The sequence below is a fragment of the Diceros bicornis genome, chromosome 6 (assembly GCF_020826845.1).
Source record: "Diceros bicornis minor isolate mBicDic1 chromosome 6, mDicBic1.mat.cur, whole genome shotgun sequence".
Classification (NCBI taxonomy): Eukaryota; Metazoa; Chordata; class Mammalia; order Perissodactyla; family Rhinocerotidae; genus Diceros; species Diceros bicornis.
The window spans coordinates 88365719-88378517 of NC_080745.1; the positions used below are offsets into that span (position 1 = coordinate 88365719).

The 12799-nt window shown below is 50.9% G+C and overlaps 1 protein-coding gene across 2 annotated transcripts in view; it reads right to left on the bottom strand.

Moving 5' to 3' along the window:
* Positions 1-8534: 8534 nt before the first annotated feature.
* UROS (uroporphyrinogen III synthase) overlaps positions 8535-12799 on the bottom strand; it is a 47190-nt gene continuing 42925 nt past the window's right edge. The window contains exon 10 of one of the 2 annotated variants that reach the window (XM_058544264.1): positions 8535-10955. In XM_058544264.1, the coding sequence (XP_058400247.1) occupies positions 10821-10955 (135 nt within the window). In that variant the 3' untranslated portion in view covers positions 8535-10820. The remainder of the gene's footprint in view (positions 10956-12799) is intronic. The other variant, XM_058544267.1, reaches the window with a different exon arrangement.

A 12799-nucleotide genomic window follows, 5' to 3' on the forward strand; every position in this document is an offset into this window, starting at 1 on the left:
CCTGAACCATCACCACTGAGTGTGAGAGCGTCGTGGTCACTCCCCCGGGAGGGGGACCGGCAGTGGGGAGGGAACCCTGGGTTAGCAGTCAGGAGACCAGCATGGTTCAGGGCTTGGAATTTCTCCTCGTTACCCTCGCCCCCACCTTGCACTTTCCATATTCAGAAGCAAACCCCAGGGATCAAATGTAATTTTATGCATAAATATTTCAGTGTGGATCTGTACAAGATAGACTATTTGGGAAAAAAAGGAGGGGGCTGGCCCCGTGGCTTAGCGGTTAAGTGCACGCACTCCACTACTGGTGGCCCGGGTTCGGATCCTGGTCACGCACCAACGCACCGCTTGTCCGGCCATACTGAGGCCGCCTCCCACATACAGCAACTAGAAGGATGTGTAACTATGACATACCACTATCTACTGGGGCTTTGGGGAGAAAAAGGGAAAAAAAGGAGGAGGATTGGCATGGATGTTAGCTCAGGGCTGATCTTCCTCACACACAAAAAAAGAAAACAAAAGGAAAAGCACACTACCATTATCATGCCTTAAAACTTAGTACTAACCCTTTCATATTACCAGATTTACCCGGGCACCATCCACATTTTCAGCTGTGGGCCTCATTCTTTATTAAATTTTAAATTAGCTTTTGATTGGAAGGCACATCCTGAAAACTCTGTGTGAAACAAATACTAAGAAGATGAAAGGCAGAATGAAATTACTTGGAGTGGCACACAGGCATTTTGTCTGTCAATTATGTGTCAGTCATATGTTATATATATCTAGCTAGTTATGTGTATGTCAGTTATAGTTACCAGTTTACTTAACCATATCAACATATGCCAGTGAACGTATATGTGAGTCATGATAAATGGCTACTGGTGTCCCTGTGTGGCTAAAACAGTGCATCACTCTCTAGTATAAGGCATCGTTCACCTCCCCACTTGACTGGGCTTTTCTTCTATTTTTTTACTGAAATCTCAAACTATGTTTTGATTAGAAGACAAACCTTAACCTTTTTCTCTGGGGGAAACCAAAACCTGTAAAGGTGCAAGACTCAGAACAAAATTATTCAAAATATTATCTGGACATTCTGTCTTTCCTGGGAGGCTAACCTTCTGAACATGGAACGGAACGGAGAACTCTGTGACCGAGAGCTGGAGTCCTGAGGGCTGATGTCACACAGCCCGCGTCCCGACGGGTGTGAAAGGCCCAGCCGGGGCCTGTCCGTGCCGAGCTCTGGCCCCAGACTGGGCTTCTGCAAGTCAGGTCTGAAAAGCTGCATGACAGTGCTCCCTGACGCTGACGGCACGCTCCCTCTCAGGGGTCAGAGGTGTGAGGGGTGTATGACTGAAGGGTCTTGTGCCTAAAATTATTATTTTTTCTAGTGTATCGTGCAGTTGGCATCAGGCACTCAGGACGACTGGACTCAAAGAAGTGTGCGCACCGGTGGACTGTTTGCTTTTCCCCAGAGCCCTCTTCTCCTCACTTACTACTACGCCTCTGAACAGACTGGCTTCTCAAGGCTCAGCGAGTTTGATTAACCCAGTTGCTTATTCCAGGTAAACTGGAATTTGAGGAAATCAGTTGGATTTAGGAGGAAAAAGGGCAGAGGAAGGCGTGTGACCTACAATGAAGAGCGAAGGAGGGACAAGGGCTCCTGGAGAAGCTGGTTCTTGGTCTGTGCAGCACACTCCCCATCTCTGAGCCTGGGGAAGAGTTTGCCCGGAAGCTTCTAGAATCTCCTTAAATGCTGAGATGGCATGGCCCAGTTGTCAGTGGGAGGATTGAAAACTCGTTTTCCCTAAAACACATATCATTTACAAACTGGGTTTGCATATTCTCAGCATTGCACAACGTAACGTTTTGAAAAATCGTCCCCTTAGTTATTCCCGCAGGAGATTTTTCAGGCTGATGTACTGCGAGGGGTCAACTCTAACTCCAAAAATGAATGTATTTCAGGAGGCCCCGGGGTTTGGGAGCAAAATCATTTGCTCAAGGGCAGGCCTGCTTGTTATCTGCAGCTGCACACGACTGCCTGTGCAAGGGAGGAACAGGCTCCTCCCCCTTCTGTCCTTCTGATCGCCTGCTCTCTAGACTTTGCATTTCAGCCCCTTTTCATCCACAAATAAGCCCTTTACCCTGCCTGGGCAGCTTGGGATCCTAGGCCTCTCTGGGAAGATTCATTCATGTTTTACACACACAGGGCCTGTGGTTTGGGGTTCATTCTTCCTCCACTAAAGGAAGCATATTGAGGGTGTCGGGGGCTGTGTGGGGAGCGAAGCCACGTTGACTGCTTGCCTGCACTTCTCTGCCCAGGTGTGTGCTTCACTTCAACATAATGATTGAGATGATTGATTTAGAGATTATGATTGCCGTTGGTGGCGGCTTACTGATCGCCGCATTTCTGCTGACGTGCTGTGTCCTCTGTCTTTACTGCAAAGTGGCCGACACGTTGAAGTGAGTGATGTGGGTAACAGTGAATAGCAGCCCCCCCCTCAGATGGGATTCCTGGGGCTCCTGCTTGAGCAGGGTCATTCCTTGGCCTGTGGCCACACCCTGGGTGAGGTCAGGAGCAGCAGGCGGGTTTGAAAAGGCAAAGGCAGGTGAGTGTAGAATCTTGGCTTCTTCCCCTTCTGGCCTGGGGCTGTGAGCTCATAAGTAGAATGTTCTCAGCTGGCAGCAGTGTGTCAGCACTGCTTTGCTGTCGCTTGACTTGGTTGAGTTTACCCTCAGCTGGTTACATCAGCATACTGGCTGGGCCCTCTCTGTCCCAGGCACTGCAGACTGAAGACTGCGGGGGAGGCTGTGTATGAGGCTCTGCCTCGCGTTCACTCAGAGGACGGGCTGAACTGATCTCCCCTTGCCTGAGCTGGGGTGCTCTCAGGGTGCTCTCTCATTCATTGCCATGGCCTTGGGGACAGTGAGGTGGGCCTACAGGACTATGGGGAAGCTGAGCTGTGAAGAGCCTGGGGGACTCCTGACAATGGGGTATAAGTCAGGATAATTAACTTGGAGCTCTTTTCACCATGTTTCTCACTTGATCTGGAGCAAAGGAGCAGTGTTCTGGCAGTAAATGAATGTTTTAAGTTTGGGTTAAAGTTTAAGTTAAGCCTGTGAGCAGGACGGTGAAATCACAGGACGCAGCCTGACGCGGTGACTCAGGGACTGACCAGGTCAGACTGGCCACACCTGGGGCCTTGCCTGCGGCCGCGTCCTATGATGCATTTTGCCCTTATTTAACATTTATAAAAATGTTTGGGGAGGAAAAGATTGGGTCAGAACCCGGGAGAGGGGCAGAGAGGTATAATCGAGGGCCGGGTCACATGGCGTGATGTGCCCAGCTGAACCTCCAGACAACTGTAAGAAAGGGGCTTAAAATAAAGAAATCTAATCGAATGCTTTTCATAAAACCTCTGAAGGAAAACATGACAATCAGTGGCATCGACACACAAGGCAGCGCCTCGGTTTGGAAGCAGGCCGTCCGGAGACTGCCCTCTCCTCGCCCTCCACTGCCAGGCGCCCAAGGACAATGCCTCAGAGAGCCGGGCCGTGGCGACTGTCGCCCAGAGAGGGGGGACTCCCCTGCGACTCCCGGCCACTGTCCTCTCGTGGGAAGTATAGACCGTCCGCCCTGCTCAGCTGCCTCCTGACTTTGTTCTTTCGAGGTGTTTGCCGTCCCCTGAGGGCGGGAGCTGTGCTGGCTCTGACCCCCGGGCACCTAGAGGGCCTGGAACTCGTCAGGTGTCGAGCAGTGATGCCCATCTCGGGCACTTTCCACCAGGTGACCCTCTGACCTCAGACACAGCAGGGAGGTTGTGTTTGTTTGCTTACTGATAGGAAGATGTTACACGGTACTGATTAATCGCAACATGAAGCTCTGGTCCTACCTCCAGGCTGTAGCAGCAGCGCTCTCCTGAGTTGCAGTGGAAACACCCAGGAGGCAGTAGTTGAAGCCTCTCCTGACAGATGGGGACCTGGAGTTCAGGGGCCAGGAGTGACTCTCCTGGTGTCCTGCAGCAAGTCGGTGACAGGGAGCCTGGGGCCCAGCTCTGAGCCTTTTACTTCCTGCCCCTCCTCCCGGGTGCCATGCGCCCCCCTTCCTGAGCTTCCTGAACCCTCTGGACTGTTAACTTGCTCCCCATCCCTAGCAAAGAAGTCCAGGCGCAGTCCATTCTGGAAGGGCTGGTTCTCGTCCTCACCCTGATCGATACCTCAGTGGGGGCTCCTACGTGGCGACTCTGCAGGAGTGTGGGGGTGATGTGAGCCAGGGCGGGGTGGCACAGACGGGAAAAGGGGGCAGCAGATGGTTCAGAAGCAGTGAGGTAGGTTTGTGCTGTAATCCGGGTTACAAAGGGCTTGTTTTATTCCGTATGGAAAATTCTGTATGATTCAGTCACAAGGCCTGTCACCAAGTTAGTTATTTGACTGAGTGCCCGTCCTGCAACTAACATCAGGATGGAGGGGGTTTTATTAATCCTTTTCCCCTATCCTCTGCCCAAACACTTCAGATCCTACAAAAACTGCATCTCTGGTGGCAGAAAGTAGCCCAGCTCCCTGACCACATGAGCCTCTGAGTCACACGTGACCAGCCGGGTTCCGTCTCTGTGCTAGGCAGACAGCCCCCTCCTCCCTGAGTCTAGTCTGCTTCCAGACCTCCAGGTCCCGGGGAACCCCACCAGGTGGAGGGCGGATCTGACACTCCTGTGTGAACACACCGTGTCTACATCTCCTGCCGCTGAGTCAGCGTCTGGCTCTGGCTCCGCCTCACTTATCCCGCGTTTAATTCCTCCAAGCCTAATTTTCTTCGTAAGACAGACCCACCTGGGAGGGCTGTTTTGAGGACTCAACGAGATGTTGAAGGGAAATGTTTAAGTCACTAAACATTAATTCAGAGACACGATAAAAGATGTGGCTTTCTCCTGTAAGGCCTGGCATATCTTCTGAGCAGTACAGATCTCACCAACAAGACCGAGACAAGGGGCAGGGCAAATACGTTTCTGCAGCTTTTTTTAATCAGTATTTTTTGGAAATGAGAATTCTGCTGATAAGGACGTGAAAGCCTTGTTGTTTCTGCTGCTTTTGTAACACTTCACAATTACACAAATCATAGATCTACAGGTAATACGAAAATTCAGTTTAAAATTGCACTGTTGAAAAGAAAAGATTCAGGAGTAAGTATATAAGGAGCTTATAGTATCCAAAGATTTTTCTTAAGAAGTATTTTATTCAAACTGAAAAAATTTTATCTTGTTGATGTTTAGTTTACCAATTCAACTTGATTATTTTCTTACTTAGGATTAGATTTGATTGTAACAGAAAACCTCAAAATAATAGTGGCTTAAACAAGATAGAAGTTGATATTCTCTTACATTCAAGGAGTCCAGAGTCGGGCTAGTTTAGTGCCAGACAGTGTCATCTTGTTCTACTAAGCTTCCTTTCCCAAGGTTATGTCAGGGCCCAAAAGGACTGCTGGAGCTCCAACTCTTATATCTGCATTCCAGGAAACAAGAAGGACGAAGGGGCCAGAGGTGTATATTTCACCTCTGTTTACATCCCCTGGGCCACAACTTACTCACATGGCCATCCCTACCTGAAAGGAAGCTGGAAAATTCTTATTCTAGCTGGCCTGTTCCCTGCTAAACATCAAGGGTTCTTGTTCCAGGGTAATAGATATTGGGGCCAACTAGCCAAGCCTACCTTGGACATCTTTCTCCCTTAGAATTTTTAGTAAAATGATTGCTTGTTAGTTTATTTTCTGAAAACTCACAACACAATGTTTTTATTTTGTTACCTTCCATTCACATTTAACACAATTGCATTAACATTTAAGATAATACTTGGTGTGGAGCTCTTATTTCAACCCATTAAGTGAGTTATTACGTGTAACTGAGTTAAAGCTCCTGAAACTGGGAATAGCGCCTGAGAAAATGTCCCATAACCGTGAGCTGTGGCTAAAGGTCCAGAGGGAACCCCTTCGACGCTCGCTGCTGACCCCCTGCCCGCGGCCCAGACTGGTTTGGCTCTTAGATTCCCGCATGACGCTTTACTCCCTCCCTTTGCCAAGTCCTTCCTTCACCAACTCTCCCCAGCATGGGAGCTGGCTGGGGTGGGTGCACAGGAGCCCCTGTAAAGAGGGGACCCAGGCCCCAGAATTTAGCAGACCCCCTGCACACTTCTGTTGAATGTCTTCTACCTGCTCTGTCCTTTCCCACCCCACATTCTGTCCCTCCTGATCCTCAGGGAGGACGCAGGGAGCTTGGTAACCAGCCTCCCTGCTGGGCCATCACTTCACCTAGAACTTGGGGGGTCTCTCAGGGTGTTGTGTGGGACTCCTGCCTCGTCCCGCACTCCCCACTACCACACTGGACCTGGAGGCACCCTGCACATCCACAACCCCAAACCTAACTTCCCCAGCTGGACCCGTCCTCCATGAGCTCCTCCTTATGCGGGCTTTCCAGTCACTCTCTTCCAGCCCCTACCAGACCACAGACTACTCACTAACGTAACTACGGTCCTTTAGAGGAACTGTAATGCTCTGGAAGAATGGGCAGAACTAACAATGTGTGACGTCTCTGGGTTTACTTTCCTAAGCTGTGTATTAGAAAACCTGAGAGTCTACCTTCTGCCATCTCCAGTGTCTTCAGAACCAGGGCTCCTTCTCCTATCACTTTAAAACTGACTTTTGCCACCTGAGCCCTCATGTTCTAAACTGCTAACAGGACTCCCCAGCCCAGCTGCCAAGGCCGAGGTTCCCACTCCGAGCGATGACCAGAAAACCACACCCTCACCACCCTGCCTACCTTCTCTCTAATGGACTAGCTCCTCCTGCCAATTCAGCTGGAACCCTCCCTGATCACAAACTGATCCCCATCTTTAACTAGACCTGCCTGCCTCGCCTTAACCCCTGATCACATCCTCTAAAAGATCACTTTAGGTTGCCGTGGGGATGAAGACTCATGTAGACATCTAGTAAATCCTTGTCCCCTGTTCCCACTCCACCCTGCCCTCGCTGGGCTGTGACAATGAGCCGCCTCCTTCCCCTGCCCCATCGTGGGGGGCTGTGCCCCTCCTTCTTCCAGACCCCCTGTAACCGAGCTCAATGAATTCGTCTCTTGGTGAGTGCGGAGCTGAAAAGCACAACCAAGACAGACGTAGATGAAGAAAAGGTTTATTCCTCGCACAAACAATGGAGAACACTGAGGATAACTCCCGAAGCAGTGTCTCCCCAGGCTCAGTGCCGGTGGAGACTTTACACAAAAGAAAACAGAAGATAAAAGGTTTATTTGTAATGACTGTTCTTTTAAGGCACATGCGTACATGTTATTACATATATCACATGATGAAACATGGCTGTTTGGACCCTCCCAGAGGAGAAGAATGTAAGATGCTAATGAGTTTAGGTAACTTTAGGATGTCTGGTGCTTGGAACATTTTGTCGGGTCTTCCTGCAAATGTGTGATTTCTCTGAAACTTCTGCAAAACAGAACACAGTTTCTTTTTTGTCTGAAAAACACTTGACTGATAAGCAGATCCTCAGTAACCCCTTCTTCGCCTGGTTCCCTGGTCACAGCCCCTCTTCTGAAGCCCATGCCATCCTTTCTCTCCTTTGTCTCCCCATCTGCCTCCAGCCGGGTTTCTCTCCTTCCTTCTTCATTGCTCAGCACCATGCTGTACTCCTCCAGCTTCTGCAGTATGTTAGTGCCCACACTCCGGCCACGAGGGACCTGGTTCCTGTGATCCAGTGGTTCTCACGTGAGGGTGCACATGGCAATCACCTAGAGAGCATCTAAGAACTCCTGTTGCTTCGGCTTTACCCTAGAAACCAGTGAAGCAGAATGGCGAGGGGTGGGGCCCGAGCAACTTCGTCTTTAGATGCACATCACACGGTTCTGATGTGCAGCCATGGCCCCAATTCATGGTCTAATCTATCTCACTTTGATATTATAGAGAAAAACATGTATAATGCAGTGCTTTCCAAATTATTTTACTCAATTCCCTGGGACAAGTGGTCACCCTATGCAACCAATTTTAGCACTCGCCCATCACCCCAGAAGTTCCCTCTGGCCTGTCTGCATTAGGCCCACACCCACAGCTGCACATGTGCACCCCTCCCCAGCCGGCCAACCTAGTCCTTCTGTGGCACCCTCATCCCCAGGATGTCCCTTTACATGTCTGATTGGTCTGCTGCTCACCCCAGCTGGAATCACACCCCAGACTAGCAATGTGCAGGTATTCCCATTCGCTTCCTACCAAGTTCACCACCTTCCACAGAAAAAGCCCTTCCCACACCACTCCAGTCGGCCCCTCGGGTGGCGAAGCTGCTGGTCCCTGCACTGGGCCCCACAGGGATGAGGACTATGGGCTGAGAGGGTCACCAGGCCACAAGGCCACAATCTCCCACTCATCTGACCCAAAGATTGAGCTGGTTTTCAAGAATAAATGTTTCTTGGGGCCGGCCCCGTGGCGTAGCGGTTAAGTGCACGTGCTCTGCTGCTGGCAGCCTGGGTTCGGATCCCGGGCGCGCACCAATACACCGCTTGTCAGGCCATGCTGTGGTGGCGTCCCATATAAAGTAGAGGAAGATGGGCACAGATGTTAGCCCAGGGCCAGTCTTCTCAGCAAAATGAGGAGGATTGGCATGGATGTTAGCTCAGGGCTGATCTTCCTCACCAAAAAAAAAAAAAAGAATAAATGCTTCTTAATTTGTTGTCTGACTTGGGCCAATTTCCAGAGCCCTGAAATGGTTGTTGGTAACGATTCTGTCCAGTTCCAGCATTGTTTTCTGTTGGAGAGGACGTGCCCACCCCTCCCAGCTGGCAGTCCTGCACATACTCAGTTACAAAGTGAAGTGTGTACAGGGTTCTGCCCCCAGGTCAGAAGAGACTCACTTCCGCCTCCTGTGCATCTGCACCTCTGGTCTCAGAACGACTCTGAGGGCCATGGCAGGGGCCTCAATCCTTGAGAATCATGAAAAAAAAAAAAGAAAAAAGGAAAGCAAAACTATGTTCATTGCACTTAGCATGCAATAAAGTGGACTCCTGTGGTTCCGCGATACTAAAAGGAACAAGTTTTTCCATATAACTTTCAATTCTGTTCATAATCCTAAGGGTTTGTGCTTGCACCTCTGCCTTAGCCAAAAATAGAGAAAGAGTAGATGAAAACTGAGAAACTCCTGTAGCAATCTGACCTTGACCTCCACGCTCTGCCCTCCCATGTGACCAGGGGACTGCCTCCCCCAGTCCGGGTATTGTCCGCACCACACACCAGTCTTTTGTGGCAGGAGCTGTGTGCTCGTCTTACACAGCAGAGCCACACCGCAGCCTGGTTAGTTTAGCCGGCTCTGGTCCCAGACATTCCATCTGGAGGCTGGCCTCAAGACATTCCTCCTGCCACCTTGGTGTGGTGGGTGCAGCTTCCTGGCAACCGCGGCTCCTGCAGAGCTGACACAGAGTGGCTCTAGGGAGGGCTGCAAGGACCCGGGAAGGTGCCGCTGGAGTCCCGAGCAGGGCCTGCTTGTGGCTGGGCTCTTCCCCAAGAACAGACAGGATAACTCCAGCAGAAAAGGGTTCCTCAAGAATGGGAAGGACTCTAAGCTCAACTCAACGATCCACATTCGACTTTCAAATCAGAAAGAAGTGGTGAAATAGATTCTGCTTTGTATTCAGAAAAATGACTACAGACAAAAACCGCAGGGTCCTCACAGCACCTTTGCTGCAGAACTTCTGTCCAGGTCACACCATTTGGAGAGCAATCGTCAGCGGGTTCTTACCTCCCTACTACTGTTAACGATGAGAGGTGGTTTACGAATGTCCTTAGTCTGGGTCCACGTGCTTATGTTCAGAGATCCCTTGTAATTCATCCTACTTCTGTCACTCACTAGTTGTGTGACCCTGAGCAAGTCATTTAACCCTGAGCAAGTCTTGAGTCTGTTTCTTCACCAGAGAGACGGGAGTAACAGTGATGTCCACTCTTCAGGGGTGTTAGGAGGAACGGAGACCAGAGATGCAAGCCCTGTGCACAGGGCACATAGGCTGCTCGATACGAGATGCCTTCCTACGCAGACCTTCCACAGAGACCACTGTGTGGGGCAACACAGCCACCCTTCCTCCCACCAGCTCACGCGTCACTGAAGACAGACACGGGCTCCATTCACCCAGCTCAAATTCCAGGCCAAGATTTAAAAAGTGGAAATAAAGTTTGGGGACAATTCCTCTGCCTCTTTGCCGGGCACTGCATCTGCAGAGTCCCTTCTCAGGAACCACCGCCTGCCCCAGCTCCCATGCCTTAGCTACACTGCATTTACATTTCTGAAGGAAAGAAAGTCTCACCGCATTTGAGTTACAGTAGTCCACAGCTCATGAAGCAGGAACTTCAAGGTCCTTTTTATAGGATGAATCAAACTACTTCATACACAGCAAACTTCATCATTCACATCAGAACTTGGACACCTCTGTTTCCTCCCCCAGCACAGCTTTGCACTGAAAACAATACACAGCAAGGGGCAACACACAGTCAGTGCGAGCAGCCAGTGTGGTTTATTTGATCTCCTTCCTGCTGCCAGAGGAGGCTCTCGCAGGGGCTGGGATTGGGCGTGTGCAGGGCGAGGGTCCAACTAGCCTCCACGGAGGGAAGTCAGGCGCACACGGGCCCTACGCCAGCCCCAGGTCCCGTCCTGATTGCTCTCCAGGTGGCTCCACTCAGTATGAGGCAGAGTTTGAGGGTGGCGGCTTCCTGGGAGCCCCTGCCCGATGCCTTGCTCCAGCCAGGGCAGCAGCACGTCGTCCCTGGCCCATGGGGGAGCGGGCCGGCACAGGGAAGCTGACTCAGCAGCGGTGGGGCTGAAGCGCCATCCTGATGCCAGCGGCCAGGGCTCTCGGCGTGGGGCTCTCTGCGGTGCAGCTCACAGGCAGGCCGTGGGCGGCCAGGGCATGAGCTGTGGTGGGGCCGATGGCTGCAAACTGCAGAGAGAAGAGGGGAGGGGCCTCAGCGCACAGCAGGGCTGGGGGAAGCAGGAGGGCAAGGTGTGCAGGGCCCATCGGACACCCTGTCTGTTAGGACGTCGCTCCTGACGTGAGAGCTTATAAATGTGACAACATCTCCTGACTTGAACCTGGCTTTATAGCCTGCAAAATGCCTTCCCCTTCATGAGCTCATTACAGCCTCACCAGCAGCCTGCGCGAGATCTCACGATCCCTGTGGCTCGGGTGGGTGGCAGGGACCTGAGGCCTGCCATCTTGGCTGCGTTCTCGGAAGCCTCAGCTGCCTACAGTTCTCTGCCTCATGTCTCGGGGCCCTGGGTGGGGTCAGGTGGAGCACAGAACAAAGTCTAAGGAGCTCTGGGTGTGGCAGGGGCGGTGGCTGGACCCCCAGGAAAGCAGAGCAGTCAAGACCAGGGCCTGGAGCCAGAGGGCTGGGTTCAAATCCCAGCTCCACAGGACGGTGGCCATAGCAAGTGACCCAGCCTCTCTGGGCCTCTGTCCCCTCACTCATATAACAGAAAGGTTAACAGCCTTCCTTGCTGGGCTGTGCGAGGATTAAATGAGGCAACACGTGTGACCACTTGGCCCAGTGCCCAGGACAGATAAATGCTCAGTGACTGTCACTGGCTGCTGCTTGTAGGATCATCATTATTCCAGATTAGAAACCCTGATGGCCTGGGCCTCGTCAGCAGGACCCCTCTCTGAACAAGCACATTTGAGGGTCATATCCAGAGCCTCGCTTCGGGCTGACATGATTTTTTGTCGTGACTCTGGCCCTTGCTAGCTGTCACTACAGGTCACTGAGCCTCTCTGATCCTGTTTTCTCATCTGTAGAAGGGGCACAATTATCCCTGCCTCACAGCACTTGCGTCGGGGTGAAACGAGAAGACTGACAGCTCCTGGCAGAGAGAACACACTCATTTCCTGCCTCCCCACCCCCAGATGAACACCGTGGACGATGCACCTGTGTGGGAGTGGTCTGTGAGGTGAGCACACCGACATAAGCAGCCTCACCCAGCCCCTCTGCACCCTCCCTCCCCAGGCAGGCTGGTGTACAGTGCACAGTGCAGCCTCTGCACAACCTCAGGAGGCTGCAGCCTGGTGCTCCTCCCCAGGGCACATCAGAATGAGAAGAAGAAGGCTGCTGTCCCACAGAGGCCCCCCCACTCCACCCTGTGAAGCACCCACTCCTCAAGAAACTCAGAGAAAAAGATGAAGTTAGACCCCTACCTCACACCATACACAAAAATTAACACAAAATGGATCAAAGACCTAAACGTAAGAGCTAAAGCCATAAAACTAGAGGAAAACACAGGAGTGAATCTTCAAGACCTTGGATTAGGCAATGGTTTCTCAGATACACCACTCAAAACACAAGTAACAAAAGAAAACATAGATAAATTGGTCTTTATCAAAATTAAAAAACTTTTGTGCTTCAAAGGACACCATCAAAAAAGTGAAAAGACAGCTCACAGAGTGAGAGAAAATTTTTGCAAGTCATATATCTAATAAGGGACTTGTATCCACAAAAAAGAACTCTTACAACTCAACAACAACAAAAAGACAAATGGCAAGGATGTGAACAGACATTTCTCTAAAGAAGATGTAAAAATGGCCAATAAGCACATGAAAAGATGCTTAACATCATTAGTCATTAGGGAAATCCAAATCAAAACCACAATGAGATACTACTTCATACCCACTAGAATGGCTATAATCATAAAGACAAAAAAATAGCAAGTGTTGCCGAGGATGTAGAGAAATGAGATTCCTCATATATCGCAGGTGGGAAGGCAAAATGGTACAGCCACTTTGAAAACAGT